Raw genomic sequence first — 18,207 nt, 5'->3', positions numbered from 1 at the left:
AGCCATGCTTGTCCTCAGTGTACAGAGCCATGCTTGTCCTCAGTGTACAGAGCCCTGCTGGTCTTCAGTGCACAGATCCCTGCTTGCCCTCACTGCACAAAGCCATGCTTGTCCTCAGTGTACAGAGCCATGCTTGTCCTCAGTGTACAGAGCCCTGCTTGTCCTCAGTGTACAGAGCTCTGCTTGTCATCAGTGTACAGAGCCCTTCTTGCTTTTCTTCATTGTGCAGAGCCCTGCTTGTCCTCAGTGCAGAGAGCCCTGTGTGGTGAGGGTGTGATGAGGGCAGATGGTATTACCCTAGGGGCAGATGGCATCAACCCCTTGTGTTTGTGATGCCAGGGCGTGGTTTATCCTCTACACCACGCAAAGGTATACCGCTGGATCCTGGGCTAGGCAAGGGGGCAAATAATGACTTCAACGCCAAGTTACGAAACAACAGCAGCTTTACTGAGCAGACAGATGTAACAGTCTATTCAGCTTGGCTAGCCCCAGGAGATGACCAGTGACTTCAGAGACCACAGGAAGACTTGTAGTGGACTTGGACAATTTGATGTAGGGCCACGCTGACTTGATACAGAATACTTGACTGACTTGACTAGACTGACTTTACCCTATTTGTAGCTTACCAGGTTTTGACTTGGACCTGGGGGGGGGGGGGGGGGACTTGGGGATCCATGGCTGCATGGTAGACTTTGGCCTCCTCTGGACTGCAGACACACACCTAGGACTTGCTGCACTCAGCTAAGCAGGAACAAGAGACCCTGAGGAAGCTCCACCCAGGGCTTATATGGGGGAGACTCTGGAGGGGTCCCATAGGTCACCCTGTAGGTCACATGGTCACTGGTGCCTTCCCTGGTTACAATCACATGTCAACAACACTTAAAGGTATATCACATTTTATGTACAATACACTGGATAACATAGGCACTTAGGATTAATATACAAGACTCAGGTGCAGGGGGGCCCAGGGGTCACTAAATGGAGTCTGCCTGACAGGGCAGCAAAGGTACAGGGGTGCAACGCGTCCTGTTATACCAAAAGAATTTGCAAGATAACCTGTGAGTGCCGAGACTTCATTTCTATTGCCCTACTTTGACTTCTGGTCTGCGTGCACCACCTGGGACACGAGTGCCGACTCCATCTACTTTTGCAACTCCTGTACTGGGCCACCTCAAACTTCCCCTCTTAATAACAGCCATCCTCTGTGCCTAGTCCTGGAGGGCGGACAACATGCAGGTTGCCACTGAGGCCTGTTGAAAACATGAACAGTTCCCGGGGCATTTTGCAAATGTCCTTCCCAGGGCTGATGAACAAATAACTAGGGAAGAGTCCATTTGGCATTGCTGGTAATGTCCTTACATGATCAATTTTAGTAAGGGTAAAAATAATGGGGATTACACATGTGAGATTTTTAGAACTTGTAACTGCTTGCTGGAGAAATAAGGTGAGTTCGGATCGGGCTGCTGGTGGCTTTCTACCCGAATGCCTTTGTTGCTGTGGCCCTTCGGCTATAGCTACTTCTCCCCAGAACATTATACAAATAGATATACATTTTCTATTTATCTAAATATTATCTATACATAGTAACTTTGTCACTGTACGTGTTTACTTACTTAGAGAACTCAGGAGAACTCTCTGGCCAGTAGAGCACCCTGTACACGATGGACAGGAAAATAGGTAAACATTAGATATGACATTTGAGGTCTGATGTGCACTGGGAATATAAACTGGTTAGCTACAGTCCTAACAAGACATGACATTTGACTAGTTTATATACACAAAACATTATGTACACTACTGACTTATCTGTACATAAAATGACATTAGAATTATTTAGAATATTTATTCTACACTGACTATAGACAAATAACTTTTATACAAAGCACTATTATTCTCTGTACCTGGCTGGTAACTGTCCCTGTGTAGTCCTTTGGGATCTGCACAGCACCACCTCTGGAGAATCAGGAACCCTCGGAGCTTCATGAGCTTCAGCCGGCTCTTCTTCAGCTGGAGACAGGTGTATAAGCTGGAGCAGACGGTGATTGAGCAGGGACTGATGTGTTGACTAACGTTGGCTGGCTTAGTCCCAGGGTTGGAGGTACATAGAAGAATGTTGGCTGATTTAGAGAAAACATGGGTAAATCCATGGATTGTTGGATTGCCTTGCAGGGCAGACATCTGAGGGAGGCGGTCATGGAAGTACTTGTAAATCTTCGACTTGTGGCTCATGCCCAGGCTTCTGCACTTCATACACATGGGACTCAGAATAGGGTATGGCCGTCACCGCATTAGGTTCTGTCTCGCAGGTGGAATCTAATTTGTTAGTTCTCGGGAACTTCCGTAGCCAGACTTTATCACCCACCTGTAGTGGTTTAGCAGAGGCATGGCGGTTGTAATCTTCTTGTTGTTTTTTGTTGGGCCTCGCCTATTTTCTTACTGACAATCTCATTGGCCTCTTGAATTCTTCTCTGATGGTCAGAAACCCACCCCAGGTAAGAGTTGTGCCTCGAAGGTCGTTCCACGGTCAGTTAGGACAGACTCCGGACACCCAAGGGTCTGCACCCATTTGGAGTAGAACATCTGGGCCGCTATCTTGGCTGTGAGATCTTTGACGGGTACAATGCCAACCCATTTGGAGTAATGATCCACCATGGTGAGAGAATAGGTATACCCGGACCGAGTAGGAGACAATTTCACATGGTCTAGCGTGACCAACTGGTTGGGTCTGTCACTCTGGATGGAGTGGAGGGGGGCTCTTGCGCCATGCGCACATTCTTGGTGACGTTACAGACAGCACATTCACTGCACCATTACTCAATGTCGCTCTGCATTCCGATCCAATAGAATCTTCGCCTGACAGTGGCTTTGGTCTTGTGGACTCCAAAGTGTCCCGACTGGTCATGATATGCATTGAGGACCATCATTGCATCTCTTCGGGGAACCAAAATCTGATGAAGTCGATCACCAGAGACCAGATCCAAAGAATTTCGTTACAACAGTCCAGACAGTTTGCCACCTTTTTCACCAGAAGGTAGTCCAACAGATCCTCCATCCCTCGACTTTCATTTTGGAGAGTCTTCCAGGTATACAGGTCTTCTTTAACCCTTTCAGACCTGGGTTCACCATCCATGAGGCAGTCACAACATTCTGGTTCACAAACCGTTGATAAAATGGGGGCATCTCCATGTCTTCCCACACGTCTTCGACAGGTGGTTCTTCACCGGGGGTCATTCAAAATAGTACATCGGCATTGACGTTTGACTTGCCGCATCTATACTTGATGGTGAAGCTGTAATTAGCTAATCTTAAAGCCCATCGCTGTTCAATGGCACCCTACTTGGCAGTGTTCAGGTGGGCCAATGGGTTATTATCTGTGTAGACAGTAAATGGCGTGGCAGCCAAATAATCCTTGAATTTTTCTGTCACGGCCCATACCAGGATTAGAAGTTCCAATTTGAATGAGCTGTAATTGGCATCGTTCTTCTCTGCTCCTCGCAGGTTACGACTGGCATAGGCAACCACTCTCTATTGTCCTTCCTGGACTTGGGACAGAACAGGTCCCAGACCTGCAAAACTGGCATCAGTATATAGCCGGAATGGCTGACTGTAGTCTGGATACGCCAAGATGGGTGGTTCTGTCAGCAGACGTTTAAGAGCTCAGAACGCTGTCTCTTGCTCTCTGGTCCATTCAATAGGTAGTCTTCCATTGTAATTCTTCTTCACCATACCCTGTAGGAGAGCTGTGAGGGGTTCTGCAATTTGGGTGAAGTGTGCAATGAAGCTGCGGCAGTAGCCGGCAAATCCCAGGAAGCTCCAGACATCTTTCACCGTGCGCAGTGTAGGCCAGTTCTTGACAACAACCACCTTTTTTAGGATTTGGCTGGACTCCCGCTGTGCTGACAACATGTCCCCAATAATGGACTTGAGGTTTGAGCAAGTAACACTTTGATGGTTTGATCTTCAACCCATACTTGATCAAGACTTGAAAGACGTCTGACAGATGACTGAGGTGTTCCTGGTAAGACTTGGAATACACAATGACATTGTCCAGGTACAACAAGACACTTTGGAAATTCAAATGACCCAGGCACCATTCCATCAGATGCTGGAACATAGCAGGGGCATTAAAAAGCATACTTTTAAACTCAAAGAACCCCATGGGTGTCATGAAGACGGTCTTCTCCCAATCCTCCATGGCCATGGGCACTTGCCAGTATCCGCTGGCCAAATCTAGTGTGGAGAAGTATGCATCAGACCCGAGGGCCATAAGCAACTCCTCGATCCTTGGCAAAGGATAAGCATCCTTATGTGTGACATTGTTCAGCTTCTTGTAGTCGACACAGAAGCGGATGGTTCCGTCTTTCTTTTTGACCAGGACAAGTGGTGCTGCCCAGGGACTCTGCCTTTCTTGTATTATATCTGCCTCTTTCTTGTCGGTCAGCATCTTCTTGACAGTCTGGTACATGCCTGGCTCGACCAGGCGGTGTCGCCTGTGAGAATCCGATGTTGGATCATTGACGTTTTCCCAAAGTCGGTGAGGTGCTTGCTGAAAGCTTCATGATATCTTTTAGCAACATTGATGACTCCATTGACCTGGTCTCTCGGGGTAGTTTCATCCCCAACCTGGAGCTGTGCCCACCAGGGCTCTGGGTGGTTAGTACTGGATCCCTCAGAAACTTGAGCTGCATTTTGTTGGGCCACCAGATGTTCTGTCACAATGTCTTTCGGCTCTAGGAGGTACAATTAAGCCACTGGAGTGTATTTGGGTAAGACAGTAGCAGAATCAGACAGGTTCACTAAGCACACCGGGACTCTCCCTTTGGTGACAGTGACAAGACGTCTCGCAGCTCGGACAAGAGAATGATCTGCTAACTGCATAGGTTCCAGCAGGACCTGATAGTCCCTATTCTTGATTCCAGGACGTGCACAAAACCAGATGATGGTCTCCGTGTTGGGTTGTAAGGTCACTGACCTGATATCCTGAACTTGTACTCTGCAGATTTCTCCTTGCTTGTTGGCAAACTTCTGTTCGGCCTGTAGAACTTTTAAGTGGTGCTGCACAGCCCGCTGATCGGAAGGGAACATATGGGGAAGAGAGGTATACAAAACATCTAATATCTCAGTGAAACAATTTTTCATAATATTCATCCCCAATATAAACTTAGCAGACCCCTTGTCTGTCACATAGTTACAATCACCCCCTGCCCGGTAAGTACATGCTCTCCCAACTGAATAGTTGGCTCCCAGTATCCATGTCTGGGGACTAGTTGCCCATTACCCGCAACTACTCTGAAATTAACATCATCAGGATCACACAATAAACTAGCATCCCAATGTTGATAAAAAACACTTTTAGGTATGATAGACACTTGTGAACCTGTATCTATTAACACCTCTAAAGGTACACCTTCTACAATTACTTTCACAAAGGGGCAGGAAGCGACATTTAGGTCGGTCGGGGGTTGGACCTGATGACTGTTTTCCTGATAGCCGGTCCTCGACCTCAGAATTAATCCGTTAAAATCCCAGCACCGCATTTTCCAATGGCCGGGTTTGTTATAATAGGTGCAGAAAGGTCTCTAAGTCCCCAAATATCTATTAGGTGGAGGATTACGGTAATTGGGATTGCAGGGAGCAGGGGCAGGTTTTCTAGGCAGGGGTGGTTCACGGTCAGGTGGAGCAGGCCAGGTGGTAAGCTCCTTAACAGCCTTGGTCAATTACTCAATGTCCTGTCTAACACTCTGTAGATCTAAGGCTGCGGTGGCTGGGAAAGTAGGTTGCACTGGGGCGGGGACAGGGGACTCTGATGGTATAGGCCTGGCTACTGCCCCTAGTGGCTCTTCAACAGGTGTAAGGGGAGTACAAACTTCCTCAAACTCAGTCCCGGACTCGATCACTTGAATAGCCAGTCTTTTAAAAGCAGGGAAATGACATGTTAAGGTTTTGGACTGCTAAAATTCTCAATTGGGCTTGTCCCACTTGTTGTGGGCTCCATCAATGGATCTGTCCATTAACACTTTGTTGCCCTGTTCGGGAGTTACAACATCTAACTTGTAGACAGTCTCTAGGGCATTCTGTAGGGCTACAGCAAACACTCTCAAGGTCTCACCTGGCTTTTGTCGCCTTTCATACTGCCGTATACGTACCTCTGATGGAGAATGTGAATGAAATACCTGGTATAGTCCTTTAAAGATCTGCTCCACCGTCACCTCTTTCAGATGCTGGCAAGGTGCGGACTTCCTCTAGTGCCGGTCCTTGGAGTTGTCCTGTTAGCAGTTGCACCTGTTGATTAGGAGGGAAAGAGTAAAAGACAAACAAATTCTGGATCCTCTCTTTGAAATCCGTCAGGGTGAAGGGGTCTCCACTGTAGGTGGGAAGGACAGGATTCCGCATGAATACCGGTGCTGTCGCTGGAACACCAGGATTGTTGATGTTTGCAGGGGCCAGGACACTAGCTGCTGGATCAGGTGATGACCTCACCGCTGGAGATGAAGGGGCGCTGGTGCCTGGTTGGTCTGTGGTCGTGGGGTCAGACATCCTGTTGATTTTTGAGTGCGCTGTCACTTTAAGAAGAATGGGATGCATCCGCCTTTATGAGAACTGATGAAGTGCTGCAGAGGCTCCAGTTTGGTGGTTGCGGAGCCTGTGATGCAGCGGGGCTTTGCGGATGACTGCTGGAGACGGGGCGCAGCAGCCGGAACCAGTCTTTTCTTCACCTCCCCCTCTATTTCACAAGTGCCTAGGAGTAAACACTTCTCACTGACAAAGTCCCGTACACTTTCTGACGCAATTTTTGTTTGCATCTGCGTGCAAATTTTTCAGCAATACAGGACACATTTCAGACTGGGGAGGGTACTTTTCGCATAAGGCGCACACCAGTATCCTGTTCGTGACGCCAAAAGTTGTGGTGAGGGTTGTGATGAGGGCAGATGGTATTACCCTAGGGGCAGATGGCATTAAACCCCTGTGTTCATGATGCCAGGGCACGGTTTATCCTCTACACCACCTGAAGGTATACCTCTGGATCCTGGGCTAGGCACGGGGTCAAATAATGACTCTGACGCCAAGTTACGGAACAACGGCAGCTTTACTGAGTCAGACAGATGTATCAGTCTATACAGCTTGGCTAGGCCCCAGGAAGTGACCAGTGACTGCAGAGACCGCAGGGTTTGCTGAGACTTGTTGCGGACTTTGCAATTTGATGCAGGGCCACGCTGACTTGATACAGAATACTTGACTGACTTGACTAGACTGACTTTAACCAGTTTGTAGCTTACCAGGTTTTGACTTGGACCTGGGGGGGGGGTAGTGGACTTGTGGATCCACGGCTGCGTGGTAGACCTCCTCTGGACTCCAGACACACACCTAGGACTTGACCTTGCTGCACTCAGCTAAGCAGGAACAAGAGACCATGAGGAAGCTCCATCCAGGGCTTATATGGAGGAGACTCTGGAGGGGTCCCATAGGTCACCCTGTAGGTCACATGGCCACTGGGACGTTCCCTGGTTTCAATTACATGTCTACGACACTTAAAGGTATATCACATTTTATGTACAATACACTGGATAACATAGGCACTTAGGATTTATATACAAGACACAGGTGCAGGGAGGCCCAGAGGTCACCAAATGGAGTCTGCCTGACAGGGCAGCAAGGGTACAGGGGTGCAACTCCTGTAGTGGGCATCCACACCTGCTTATCCTCACTGCACAGAGCCCAGCTTGTCCGCAGGGCACAGAGCCCTGCTTGTCCTCAGTGCACAGAGCCGGGCTTGTCCTCAGTGAACAGAGCCCTGCTTGTCCTCAGCGCACACAGCCCTGCTTGTACTAAGTGTACAGAGCCCTGCTTGTCCTCAGTGTACAGAGCCCTGCGTGTCCTCAGTTTACAGAGCCCTGCTTGTCCTCTGTGCACAGAACCCTGTTTGTCCTCAGTGCACACAGCCCTGCTTGTCCTCAGTGCACAGAGTCCTGTTGTCCTCAGTGTACAGAGCCCTGCTTGTCCTCAGTGTACAGAGCCCTGCTTGTCCTCAGTGTACAGAGCATTGCTTGTCCTCAGTGTACAGAACCTTGCTTGTCCTCAGTGCACAGAACCCTGCTTGTCCTCAGTGCACAGAACCCTGCTTGTCCTCAGTGTACAGAGCCCTGCTTGTCCTCAGTGTACAAAACCCTGCCTGTCCACCCACACTTCCTGTATTTGGTCTCCTCACAGAGACACACACATTTTTTAACCAATGTATACTACAAATATACATATGATCAGGGACGGACTGACAACACTTAGGGCCCCCGGACCAAAAGAAAGCAAGAGCCCCTTGCGATGCTCCCCCGCTGGTCACACTTCTGCCCCTATTTCACCCAAATCCCTCCACCACCCCTACACACAAAATAAACAAAATTTTATATATAAGAAACACTTTAACCCCTTGCCTCAAAACGCCGTTTATAAACGGCGCTGCAGCACGACAGGGTTATGAAGCGATTTCAGGAGCTGAGCTTGCATCATGCCCGCACGGTCCTGACTGCTATCAGCAGCCAGGACCCGTGGCTAATGCCAGACATCTGCCTGATCGCCGCGTCTAAAGTGAAAGCTTACCGGCAGCTCAGTCGGGCTGATTGGGACCATCACGGTAAAACAGCGATGTCCCGATCAGCTAGGACGCATTAGGAGGGTGCCTTACCTGCCTCCTGCGCGTCCGATTGGCTATTGATTACTCCAAGCCTGAAATCCAGGCTTGAGCAATTGACCGCCGATAACACTGATCAATGCAATGCAATGGCATTGATCAGTGTATTGAATAAATGTACTACATGTTATAGTCCTCTAAGTTAATACAGATGATTTAACCCCTTCCCTAATAAAAGTTTGAATCAACTCCCTTTTACCATTTAAAAAAAACTGTGTAAATAAAAATAAACATATGTGGTATTGCCGTGTGCGTACATGTCCGAACTCTAAAAATATATTGTTAATTAAACCGCACAGTTAATGGCGTACGCGCCAAAAATTTCCAAAGTCCAAAATAGCGTATTTTGGGTCACTTTTTACACCCTAAAAAAAATTATAAAAAGCGATCAAAATCTTCAGATCACGGCGCAAAGAATTAGCCCTCACACCGATCCGTGCAGAAAAATCAAAAATAGGGGTCAGAAGATGACAATTTGAAACGTATTGATTTTCGTGCATGTAGTTATGATTTTTCCAGAAGTAAGACCAAATCAAACCTATATAAGTAGGGTATCATATTAATCGTATGGACCTACAGAATAAAGATAAGGTGTAATTTTTACGAAAATTTTACTGTGTAGAAAACAGAAGCCCCCAAAATTTACAAAATTGCTTTTTTTCTTCAATTTTGTCGCACAATGATTTTTTAATTTTTTTGTTTTACCGTAGATTTTTGGTTAAAATGACTGATTACAAAGTGGAATTGGTGGTGCAAAAAATAAGCCATCATATGGATTTATAGGTGCAAAATTGAAAGGGTTATGATTTTTAAAAGGTAAGGAGGAAAAAATGAAAGTGCAAAAACGGAAAAACGCTATGAAGGAGATTTATCAAGCTCCGTATATTTTTTTTCCGCAAAACAGTCGCACGTACTTGCGCACGTGCGGCTTTTCTATACATGCTGCGACTTTTAGATTTTTGCTTATTCCAAAGCACATTTCTGAAATCTGCTCACGTAGTAATTTTTTTTTTTTTACTTTGCAGTGGTCATGTATTTATCTAATGGGATAGTCGTTATTTATGAAGGAAAAAAGTCACATCTCCATTTAAAAGTCGCATATGTATTTCAGGTCCAACCTGGCTTACAAAAAGTGCATACGTCTGCAGAAAAGCAAAATAACACCCACTTTAACAACTGTTCTTGTTCTGCATCATGAAACAAAGCTACTATATTAGTGTTAATGTTAATTATAGAAAAAAAGGTTTTGCTTACTTGCGATTTATTTATCAAGGTCATGTGACTATTTGATAAATAGTGAGCAAAAGTAAGTTAAAAATTATTGTCATATAAAAGCCATACGTTTGAAAAAAATGATAGATCTCCTTCTATGTCCTTAGGGGGTTAAGGAAGGTAAAATAATTTTCCATAACCAATAATAGCAGTATACAAGGCGTAAATATATACCACCACACAATAACTGGATAATACCGCTATACTGTCCTAAATTAAACCACTATACACAGACCAGTATACTATACAGGATTTGTATACTATATAAGTGATTATATAAAGGACCATATAGCAGTAGATACTAGCTGTACAGAGATCTGTATACAATATAAGTGATTATATACAGGACCATATGGTGGTAGATTTCAGCTGTACACAGGATGTGTATCCAAATAAGTGATTACAGTTACATCTAGGGACTCCCAATTACGTATTTTCTGATCAGCGGCATCCTCTTTCCTTTTCTTCTCCATCCGAATCAGACCGCCATGTTGATCTCTTAACATCTGCAGGACAAACATGTTAGACTAAATTTTTTCAGTGCCCTCCCCTCCTCTACACAATCTTCCCATCTATAGGCCCACAAACGGTAATAATGCCCTCCTTGGTGTCCTGCATAGTAGATAGTCCCTTACATTAGGTGTAGGCAGCAGAGTTCAATCACATTAGGTGTAGGCAGCAGAGTTCCCCCACAGTAGGAGTAGGCAACAGAGTTCCCCACAATGGGTGAATGCAGCAGAGTTCCCCCACAGTAGGTATAGGCAGCAGAGTTCCCCACAGTAGGTGTAGGCAGCAGAGTTCCCCCAAGTAGGTGTAGGCAGCAGAGTTCCCCCACAGTAGGTGTAGGCAGCAGAGTTTCCCCTTGAGTTGTAGATAGCAGAGTTCCCCCTATTAGGTGTAGGCAGCAGAGTTCCCCACAGGAGGTGTAGGCAGCAGAGTTCCCCCACAGTACATGTAGGCAGCAGAGTTCCCCCACAGTAGGTATAGGCAGCAGAGTTTCCCCACAGTAGGTGTAAGCAGCAGAGTGTCCCCCCCCCCTCCAGTAGGTGTAGGCAGCATGGTCCCCCCACAGTAGTTGTAGGTAGCAGGGTCCCCCCACAGTAGGTGTATGCAGCAGGTTTTCCCCACAGTAAGTGTAGGCAGCAGAGTCACCACCCCCGCCCCCAGTAAGTGCAGGCAGCAGAGTTTTTTCCCCTCCCCCAGTAGGTGTAGGCAGCAGAATTTTTCCCCCTCCCCCTCCAATAGGTGTAGGCAGCAGAGTTCCCCCCCCCTACCCCCAGTAGGTGTAGGCAGCAGAGTTTTTTCCCCTCCCCCAGTAGGTGTAGGCAGTAGAGTTCCCCCCAAAAGGTGTAGGCAGCAGAGTCCCCCCCCCCAGTAGGTGTAGGTGACAGAGTTTTTCCCCATACCCCCCCCCCCCCCAGTACATGTAGGCAGCAGTATGCCCCCTCCCCAAGAGGTGTAGTCAGCAGCGTTTCCTCCCCTCCCCCCAGCAGTAGGTGTAGGCAGCAGAGTCCCGTTCCCCCCAGTAGGTGTAGGCAGCAGAGTTTCCCCCTCCCCCCCAGTAGGTGTGGGCAGCAGAGTTCCCCCCCCCCCCTTCCCAGGTTAGAAAAGAAAACTGATGCTCACCTGATGTCCCATGCAGTGATCTTCTCCTCCGGAGTGCAGCAGGGGCCCGCATGCTGTCTGGGAGCAGAGGTCACGTCTCCTCTCTGTGTAGGCCGCAGATGCGGCTCACACAGAGGGATCGCTTTCTGCTGTATGTGTGTGTATCGCACATACAGTAGAAGGCAGCGCAGTCTGTCTGGGGATCCAGGACAAGTGTCCTGGATCCTCAGCAGCGGCAGGCCCTTTACCCAGCCGGGCCCTCGGACCACGTCCGATTGGTCAGTCCGGACCACGTCCAGCTGGTCAGTCCGCCCCTGCATATACTTCAGAATAAGTCCAGAAATACAGATTTTTTGGTTGCTTAAATACAAGACCAAAATGAATAATATGCATTAAAAAAGATCAATTGAAACAAAAATGGTAGTGGTAAAAACTACTTTGGATGCGCCTCTGCAGTTGTTACCATATGTTACCTGGGTTGGGGGTCCATTCAGGCCTTGGATGTGTCTGCCTCCCAGTGCTGAACACCTAGCTACACCTTTCTGCATCAGCATGGGAGCACAACATTAACTGGACTCGATGATGATGTACAGGTTTGGTTTGGAGACAATGAGGGAGATTGATCAAAACATGTGCAGAGGAAAAGATGCCCAGCTGCCCATAGCAACCAATCAGCTCGCTTATTTCATTTTTAAAACGGTCTCTGAAAACTAAAAAAGGCAAACTGATTGGTTGCTATGGGCAACTGGACAACTTTTCCTCTGCACAGATTTTGATAAATTTGGCCCTATAAACATAATAAATATTATCATAATAATAAAATACCTCCTTATTCTGAGGGTATTTCTAAACTTAATCTAATTAAATAAATAAAAAACTACTAATTGTAAGAATATTTATGTGATCAGTTATCAACATCTATTCTTTACTCTGCAGGGTTTTCACAGGCAGTTATATGAGGTGACTTTTACAATAGGACTTACCAACTGTTCCAAGTCTGACTACTCCATTTTGGGAGATGAATGTGACGTCATCGAAGAAACTGTAAGTGAAGATGAAAATTTTCATGCATTCGCGTACGTTAGTGTTTTCCACACAGTTTATATTCAGCTGTTGCAGACCTACAACTGCCAGCATCCCTGGACATCCTTTAGCTGTCCAGGCATGCTGGGAGTTATAGTTCTGCAACAGCAGGAGACACTCTTCGGAAAACACTGGTGTACGTATATGCTTTCATAAGAATAAGTTTACTCATCACAATGTCCTAGATATATCAATGTATCTGAGGGGGAAAACAGTCAGATTTGCCCATAACAACTAATTACAGCTACGGTAATTTTTTTCTTTATTTCTGAAACTGCTCTGGTAAAATAAAAGATTAGCTTTGATTGGTTCTTTCAATGGAAATTCTACTGCGGAAAATCTGCTGCAAACAGTAGGCGGAGAGCCTGCCCCAATTCAAACTTCCAGCAGGAAACACACTGCAAATTTGCAATTAAAGGGGTTCTCCGGTGCTTACACATCTTATCCCCTATCCAAAGGATAGGGGATAAGATGCCTGATCGCGGGAGTCCCGCCGCTGGGGACCCCCGGGATCTTGCACGCGGCACCCCGTTTGTAATCAGTCTGATTACCGGCGACCACACGCCTGCGCCCGCGTGTGACGTCACGCTCCGCCCCTCAATGCAAGCCTATGGGAGGGGGCGTGACGTCACACGGGGGCGCAGGCGTGACGTCACACGCTGCCCGCCCTGTGGTCGCCGGTAATCAGTCCCGGAGCGAACACGCTCCGGGGACTGATTACAAACGGGGTGCCGTGTGCAAGATCACGGGGGTCCCCAGCGGTGTGACTCCCGCGATCAGGCATCTTATCCCCTATCCTTTGGATAGGGGATAAGATGTCTAAGCACCGGAGAACCCCTTTAAATCTGCCCATGTGAATGCGCCCTTATGGTGGATTAGGCAAATATTAAAGGGGTATTCCAGGTTTATACATCTTATCCCCTATCCAAAGGATCGGGGATAAGATGTATGATCGCAGGGGTCCCATGATGTCACGTCCAGTGACCATGACGTCACCTCCCCGTCTCGGAAGCAGCGCCCGGCACAGATTACCAGGGGCTGCACCAAGATCGGGGATAACATGTATAAACCCGGAATACCCCTTTAAGCATACCTCTTCAGTTCCCAAAAAGGGAAGAGCTGCAGCTGCAATTTTTTTTCCAATGTGTGGGAGAATGCAAGTGTGAGAGTGAAGTAGCTGGGTGGGGGAGAATTACTATTTCCGATACACCTGGGCATAAGCCATTCGTTTTTAAAACATAGATTCCCCCATTTATAATACCTATTTTCTCATCTGCTTTTCTGCTTTATTTTAGGATCGTTTTACTTGTACAACTAAAATAAACATTACAGATAAAAGAGTCAATGTTCATTCTGCACCTTACTGCAGGAAAGAATTGAGTGTGGTAGGTGTATGTATTCTTAATTTTATTTTTCTTCGGCATCAATGGCTTGCAGTGCTAAATTCCTATTAAACTCATTGACATAAAATAATGCACCAAGAAGGAGTTGTTGGAATTGAATGAAACTTTATACTTTGTGAATATAAGGATAAGTGATTAAAATGTTTAAAGTGCAAGGATAAGTTTATTGGGGAAACTGTACAATTGAATGAACACGTTAGTACCCTGTCTTGCCTGGATACAAGATGAGATACAGTTGGATAATGAGGTATCCCAGTTCTGATTTGTATCCTGTTGCACATTTGTGTTTCTAATATCGGACATTCTGCACATTTGAAAAATCCAGCAGGCACCAGGACCACTGGAAAATGCAATGAATTTCCTTTGGGACTAAGCAGAAAGAATATACTTGTCTATTCTTTCTGCGGATGCCAGAATCAGAATTTCCACAGCAGAAGTGTCTGTTGAGGAAATTCTGCTGTGTGAACAGTCCAGCAGGATCCCATTGTACTCATCGGTGCAGACATTGCAAACAAGTTCCGCCCATGTGAACTCGGCCTTACCATAAATGCTCAATTGGTGATATATCTGGGGAACAGGGAGGCCAAGGCAGTAGAATGTGACATTCCCAGGAAACCCTTCTGTTGGATAGAACTCTTCTGCCCAAGAATTTCAGTTGAAAGTCCTGCCATGATAGGCAACACATATAAGCCATTAGTGTCCTTCTAATCACTATAAGGGCTGACCAACTGTCATATGTGATGGTTTTCCAGACCATCACATCAGTTGGAGCAGTGTGTCACCCTACAGTAAAGGCAGTATAGAAGCGCTCGCCACAAGGCCTCCATACTTGAACCCGACAGTTGGTGGATCTCAAAAAGAACCTGGATCGGTTGCTAAAAACAATACATTCCCAGTCCGTAGTAATCCAGTTTTTATGTTCACAACATAACTGGAAAGAAAGGCGATGGTGACTGGCTGTTAATGGCAGAACATATAATGGACACCATAACACCAAATTGTCTTCTGCTAAGTGCTTTGAAATGGTCCAAACAGATCAAACAGCCCCCTCTACTGGTGGTCTGTTCAAAGTGTGTGAGCATACACAACCACTGCTCCTAATACATCTAAAGGACCTCCTCTTAAAGTCTGCCAACTGTGCAACATGACTTTGAGTGTGTTGAAGAGGCAGGTCTAGTAGTCAACTATTTCTCACCCAGATGAACACTACCTAAAAGTAGCCTCTAAAAGCCTTTTTATTCAGCATCAGGGGGAGCAGTTTGCTTTAAGTTTCATACGATATGGACTACCCAATTGAATACATTCTGTTTAAGGTAGAGAGCAAGTTGATCAAGGAACTGGTGGACATGTTGCATGTGCATAAATCTAGAACCACACCTTATAATCCAGAGAGTGACGACCGACCAGACCGATTCAATAGGACCCTCCTAGACATGCTAGGGACTCTCAAGCAAGTTGAGAAGCGGTCTTTAAGTAAGCATGTGAAAGCCATGGTCCACGTATTTGACTGTACCTGACATGAATCTACGGGATTCTCACCCTATTTCCTAATGTTTGGAAGGGGTGATGTTTGGAATGCTTGGAAGAGAGGCCCAACTACTGATAGATGCCCGATTGGGAGTGTCTCCTGATGGAACAGATTCAAACTCACACTTTAAATATGTCGAGAACCTCAAACAAAACCTTCATCAGGCCTATGAGTTGGCCACCCAAACTGTGGCAAAATTGGAAGAACATAACAAAAGAAGGTACGATGCTAAAGTGACACATTGGGAAATTCAAGCAGGAGATAAAATTCTTTGGAATTTAGGAGTGCCTGGGAAGCACAAAGTGGCTGACAGATGGAAAGATCGAAGTTGTGTATGAACTGAAAGGACTGCCAGTGTACAACATCAAGGGCCCAAAGGACCCAATAAATCTGCTTACAGTGGTGCAACAGAGAGTCCTGAAAAGGGAACAGAGGAGAATCCCAGTACAGAGGATCAGTGGTGGTCATCTAATGCCGAGGAACACAGCAATTGCCTCCTTTTAATCAGTACTCCAGTGGAAAACATTTTTTTTTAAATCAACTGATGCCGGAAAGTTAAACAGATTTGTAAATCTTAATCCTTCTAGTACTTATCAGTAGCTGTATGCTCAGGAGGAAGTTATTTTCTTTTTTAATTTCTTTTCTGTCTGACCACAATGCTCTCTGCTGACACCTCTATTCATTTCAGGAACTGTCCAGAGGAAAAAATCCCAATAGTAAACCTCTCCTGCTCTGGACAGTTCCTGACATGGACAGAGGTGTCAGTAGAGAGCACTGTGGTCAGACAGAAAAGAAATTCAAAAAGAAAAGAACGTCCTCTGGAGCATACAGCAGCCTGTAAGTACTGAAAGGATTAAGGTTTTTAACTCCTTGGGGACAGAGCCCATTATAACCCTAAGGACGGGAGCATTTTTTGCAATTCTGACCACTGTCACTTTAAGCATTAATAACTCTGGGATGCTTTTAATTTTCATTCTGATTCTGAGATTGTTTTTTCGTGACATATTCTACTTTATGTTAGTGGCAAATGTTTGTCGATACTTGCATCATTTCTTGGTGAAAAATTCCAAAATTTGATGAAAAAATAGAAAATGTAGCATTTTTCTAACTTTGTAGCTCTCTGCTTGTAAACGAAAACAGACATTCCAAATAAATTATATACTGATTCACAAATACAATATGTCTGCTTTATGTTTGCATCATAAAGTTGACATGTTTTTACTTTTGGAAGACACCAGAGGGCTTCAAAGTTCAGAAGCAATTTTCAAATTTTTCACAAAATTTCCAAAATCTGAATTTTTCAGGGACCAGTTCACTTTTGATGTGGATTTGAAGGTCCTTCGTATTAGAAATACCCCACAAATTACCCCATTATAAAAACTGCACCCCTCAAAGTATTCAAAATGACATTCAAAAAGTTTGTTAACCCTTTAGGTGTTTCACAGGAATAGCTGCAAAGTGAAGGAGAAAATTCAAAATCTTCATTTTTTACACTCGCATGTTCTTGTAGACCCAGTTTTTGAAACTTTACAAGGGGTAATAGGAGAAAAAGCCCACAAAATTTGTAACCCAATTTTTCTCTCGAGTAAGGAAATACCTCATATGTGTATGTCAAGTGTTCGGCGGGCGCAGTAGAGGGCTCAGAAGGGAAGGAGCGACAACGGGATTTTGGAGAGTGAATTTTGCTGAAATGGTTTATGGGGGCTTGTCACATTTAGGAAGCCCCTATGGTGCCAGAACAGCAAAAAATAAAACACATGGCATACTATTTTAGAAACTACACCCCTCAAGGCACTTAACAAGGGGTACGGTGAGCCTTAACACCCCACAGGTGTTTGACGACTTTTCGTAAAATTCGGATGTGTAAATGAAAAGAAAATTTTTTCACTAAAGTGCATTTTTTTTCAAAAAATTTACCCTTTCTACAAAGGGTAATGGGAGAAAAATCCCCCCAAATTTGTAACGCAATTTCTCCCGAGTACGGAGATACCCCATATGTGGCCCTAAACTGTTGCCTTGAAATACGACAGGGCTCTGAAGTGAGAGAGCGCCATGCGCATTTGAGGCCTAAATTAGGAATTTGCAATAGGGGTGGAACCGGTTACAAGGATGGGGCTTATCTCCTCCAAAACCCTACAGCAGTGTTTCCCAAACAGGGTGCCACCAGCTGTTGCAAGCCTCCCAGCCTCACAGGACAGTCTATGGCTGTCCAGCAACACTGGGAGTTGTGGTTTTGCAACAGCTGGAGGCGCCGTTTAGGAAACACTGCCGTATGAGATGTTTTTCATTTTTATTGGGGGGGGGGGGGGGCGTGTAATGGGGTGTATGTGTAGTGTTTAACTTTTTGTTATTTGTTAGTGCAGTGTAGTGTTTTTAGGGTACTTTCACACAGGCAGGGGTTCACAGTAAGTTTCCTTGAAGGAAACCCACTGTAAACCCGCCCGTGTGAATGTACCCTGTATATTCACATGGGGGGCGCCCCAAGGGGGGGGGGGTGCCCCAAACCTGGGCATGTAGTTCTGCAATATCTGGTTATTCAGATGTTGCAGAACTACAATTCCCAGCATGTCTGGACAGTCTGGGCATGCTAGGAGTTGTAGTTATGCAACAACTGGGGAAGAACAGTTTGGAGA

The 18,207-nt window shown here is 45.9% G+C and overlaps 1 protein-coding gene and 1 long non-coding RNA gene across 2 annotated transcripts in view; one reads left to right on the top strand and one right to left on the bottom strand.

Moving 5' to 3' along the window:
- Nucleotides 1-18,207, top strand: part of LOC130361805 (T-kininogen 1-like) — a 61,792-nt gene that overhangs the window by 31,435 nt on the left and 12,150 nt on the right. Inside the window, exons 8-9 of the mRNA XM_056565313.1 lie at nt 12,497-12,604; nt 13,939-14,028. Coding sequence (XP_056421288.1) covers nt 12,497-12,604; nt 13,939-14,028 — 198 coding nt within the window. The remainder of the gene's footprint in view (nt 1-12,496; nt 12,605-13,938; nt 14,029-18,207) is intronic.
- On the bottom strand, nt 1,615-14,722 carry LOC130361810 (uncharacterized). Its single transcript, XR_008891162.1, has 3 exons — nt 14,589-14,722; nt 12,544-12,602; nt 1,615-1,652 (listed from the first exon to the last, which is right to left on the bottom strand). It is a non-coding gene; the product is annotated as an uncharacterized LOC130361810 (long non-coding RNA).

Source organism: Hyla sarda, chromosome 3, assembly GCF_029499605.1.
Source record: "Hyla sarda isolate aHylSar1 chromosome 3, aHylSar1.hap1, whole genome shotgun sequence".
NCBI classification, from domain to species: Eukaryota; Metazoa; Chordata; class Amphibia; order Anura; family Hylidae; genus Hyla; species Hyla sarda.
Note: the sequence above shows the minus strand (reverse complement) of the source record. Positions and strands in the feature narration are given on the sequence as shown.